General features: G+C 41.4%; 1 protein-coding gene across 1 annotated transcript; it reads left to right on the forward strand.

Annotated features, from left to right (window-relative positions):
- Positions 1-560: 560 nt before the first annotated feature.
- LOC131425266 (uncharacterized) lies at positions 561-1,649 on the forward strand. The gene has a single exon (XM_058587012.1). The coding sequence runs from the start codon at positions 822-824 to the stop codon at positions 1,500-1,502; it is 681 nt and encodes a 226-aa protein (XP_058442995.1). The 5' UTR covers positions 561-821; the 3' UTR covers positions 1,503-1,649.
- The last annotated feature ends 1,583 nt before the right edge of the window (positions 1,650-3,232 follow it).

A 3,232-nucleotide genomic window follows, 5' to 3' on the forward strand; every position in this document is an offset into this window, starting at 1 on the left:
TTTTCACGCAGTCCACCTGGGTTCGATTCCCAACCCCGCACATAGGGTCAGAAAGTTTTTCTGGCCCGAAGAGGCGAATGACCTTAAGGTTAAAACATCTATAATAGAAACAAAAAAAGTGCTGTCAAATCCATGCATTTAACATGTTGATTCAAAATACATGAGCACTGTAGTAGAAAAATTTCAAACATAGCCATCCTTGAATGAACATCTTGAGCATTGTTCAATATAATTATACATACATAAGATCTGCGCTATCCAACCAGTCTTTCATTCTCTGTTTGGTGCTGGAATACTATTAGAATGCTACGACTGGCCTTCCGTAATCCGTCGACTGCGTTATTCTACTGCTCAAACGCATTCTAATTCATATAATCAAATTATTGATTTCACAAGATTACTATTTCAAGCTGATTATTAATCAATGCATGTTATAGTGTGTCAGTAGGAAAGTTCAGGTTTTGTGAAACATATTGGTAGATGTGTATAACTAGTTGAAATAATAGTTCATTTTTGTCTCTTCCGTTGTGCCTGTTTCCAATACGATCTTGTGACTCGATTGTAACTATTTATTTTATCTCACCACAATAACCAACAATGAATCATCCTCCTTTTATCCTATTCTGACCTATTCCGTTGTGCACATTAGTGCCTGTGAACCTTGTGGAGACGAGAGCACCCCGTTCGTACTAGAAGATCACGATCACTCACCTCTCATTCGCTATCGGACGTTTGCACCGAGTGGATCGTACTTTTTAGCCGCAGCACAATTCGCGAACAAAGTCAAACCGGTTCCAAACAACCAGCTAAATTCTCTCACGATGAATCGAAAATTGTTTTTGTTTCTACTGATCGCGATCGTTGCCTCGGTAACCGGTAGGCCTCAAAATTCCGAATCGACCGTGGCAGTAACGACGAGCACAACATCAGCCACGGTCACAACCAGTTCCGGTGGCAGTTCGACGGCAGCAACCCCAGCACAGGAGAGTAAAGTGTCCAAATTTTTCGATGACGTTTCTTCGGTATTCAAACAAGGCACGGCCAGGGTCAAAGAAAGTTTCGAGAGTGCGGCCTCGTCGGTCAAGGATGGTGTCATGCGTGGTTACGATTACGTCAAAGACAAACTAACCGGTTCCGGAGATACAACGACCACTCCAAACAATGGTAGCAGTGTGGTTCCACCAACAACAAAAACAACAACAACGGAAGAGGTGGCGCATGCAAAAGTATCGGAAATTTCGGAAACCTTTTCCGCTCGATCCGCTGGAGCTACAGTTAATTCGGTTGCCAAAGCAGTTAACGTCGAACCAAATGACGAAGAAGTCAACGATGAAAATGAAGATCGATTAATATTTATCGGCGACGAGGAAACTGGAACGGATCCGCCACCGACAACGACCGAAAGTAAAGCAGGCCTGGATGATCGATTCATCATCGACGGACCGAAGGCGTGCAAAATTGGCCAGTCGGAGGTTAACGGAAAGTGTCGAAACACATTCTAATTGAGTGGAATAAATCATCACAGTGCCGTCTACAAATCAAGTGTGATTTTACAATTTAATTCTATTACCGAGTAATTCGTCGTGTCTAAGTGTTTGTGTAACTTGTGGAATCGAGTCAAATAAATTAAGTTTATTCTTTCCATTCAACGCTGAGCAAATTATTATCTGTCGCACGAGTGTCTCCTGTTCGCTGCTTGCGGGATCTGACGAATGCAAGGTGCAAGAAGGCTCGCCGATAAATGGCATTATCACATTTCGCTGAATTGGTTGATTGTTTGTCGCATTGCTACTGTGAAACCAAGATCGTCACGGCGAATGCGTGCGACGGAAGATCGCTGACTTCCTGGATTGGCGACTGCCTGTTTAAGTCAAGTGTGTTGCGTGTGAGGCAATCAGTCGGCACCGTTTAATAGCCTAATGACGAAGCTATTGTGACTTAGTTGCATGCTTTAGTTGTTCACATACAAAAGTGATCCTACTGATAAGCTCTTTTCCTCTCTGTCCTACCTTAACATCGCACGGGGCTTCGGCTTGTACCGGTCTAATAGCAGTGCCAGTGTGAAACAGGAGAGGGCTGAGTGGGCCGGCATTTGCATCGATAAATTGCTCAATTCTTACTATATTTGCTAGAGCTGCGGGAGTTTCCAACCTTTTAGGAAATTATTTCCCTCGTACAAGATGTCATGACTTGACAGGTATTTTTAGAACCGGTTTCGTGTCGTTAAATGTTACTTTGACTTTGAACCTTATTTGCATTTCTGTTTTTGAAGACGGAATTTTATTGTTATTGAATGCTAAGAAAGGTTTCGAAATGTGAATATATTTACAAGTATATTTGTTTTCAATAACTCGGTATACTGCATCCCAACTAGCACCGGTAGCTGCTTCATAGAATTAAAGCATAAATAATATGCTGAACAATGGTTGCTTGGAAGATACAATAAAACAAGTCGGTTTAAAATGATTGCATGAACTCAAAATAATGTTTCGAATTCACATGTCATCGTACTAAATTACTATACAAAAAATGCCACAAAATTCGTATGATACGTTACTTATTTGAAAACCAAATTTTTATGACGAATTTTCAGTGACTATTTTTTACCATAAACTGGTCACCGTAACGAAATGTGACAATGAAAAAGGACCCGTAAAGTAGAGTTTTTTCGGTCACCGTATCAGAATAACAAATGCAGTGTCGATTGAATGTTTCCGTCGGAGAGTTGCCATATAATTTTGCCGAGTACTCTCACATGTGTTAAAACCGGATAGAATATCTTTGCTCCGGCTCTAAGAAGCAATCTCGCAGAAAAATAACTGCCGTTTTAGTGCGAATGAGCCTCTTTAAAAAAAATATCTAACTAAGACAGCAGATCTCACTCTAACTAATGATTTTCGTACGTACGTGAGATGACTTTTGGAGCTGTTTCATCCAGGTTGGCGGTTCAATGCATACGGCGCTGGTTTTACAAGCCAGTTATCCTGTGTTCGAGCCCCGACCTAGGAGGATTCTTAGTGTCAGTAGGATCGCAGTACTAGCCATGCAATGATTCTGTACGCTATTAATCGGTAACAAAGTCTGTTGAAACAGAATGGCCAAATTTCTCAAAAGGAATATAATGCCAAGACATTACTTACTGGAGACGCGTAACCCTACCAGGTGCGCAAGTTTAAAATGTCGTTTTGACATGACTACGTCTTACTTTACTACGGGGCGCCTTTTCAAAATT

This window comes from Malaya genurostris, chromosome 1, assembly GCF_030247185.1.
Source record: "Malaya genurostris strain Urasoe2022 chromosome 1, Malgen_1.1, whole genome shotgun sequence".
Lineage (NCBI taxonomy): Eukaryota > Metazoa > Arthropoda > Insecta > Diptera > Culicidae > Malaya > Malaya genurostris.

What these genes read in the sequence shown, in the direction of transcription:
- LOC131425266 (XM_058587012.1), top strand. Translation starts at nt 822, where the DNA reads ATGAATCGAAAATTGTTTTTGTTTCTACTGATCGCGATCGTTGCCTCG.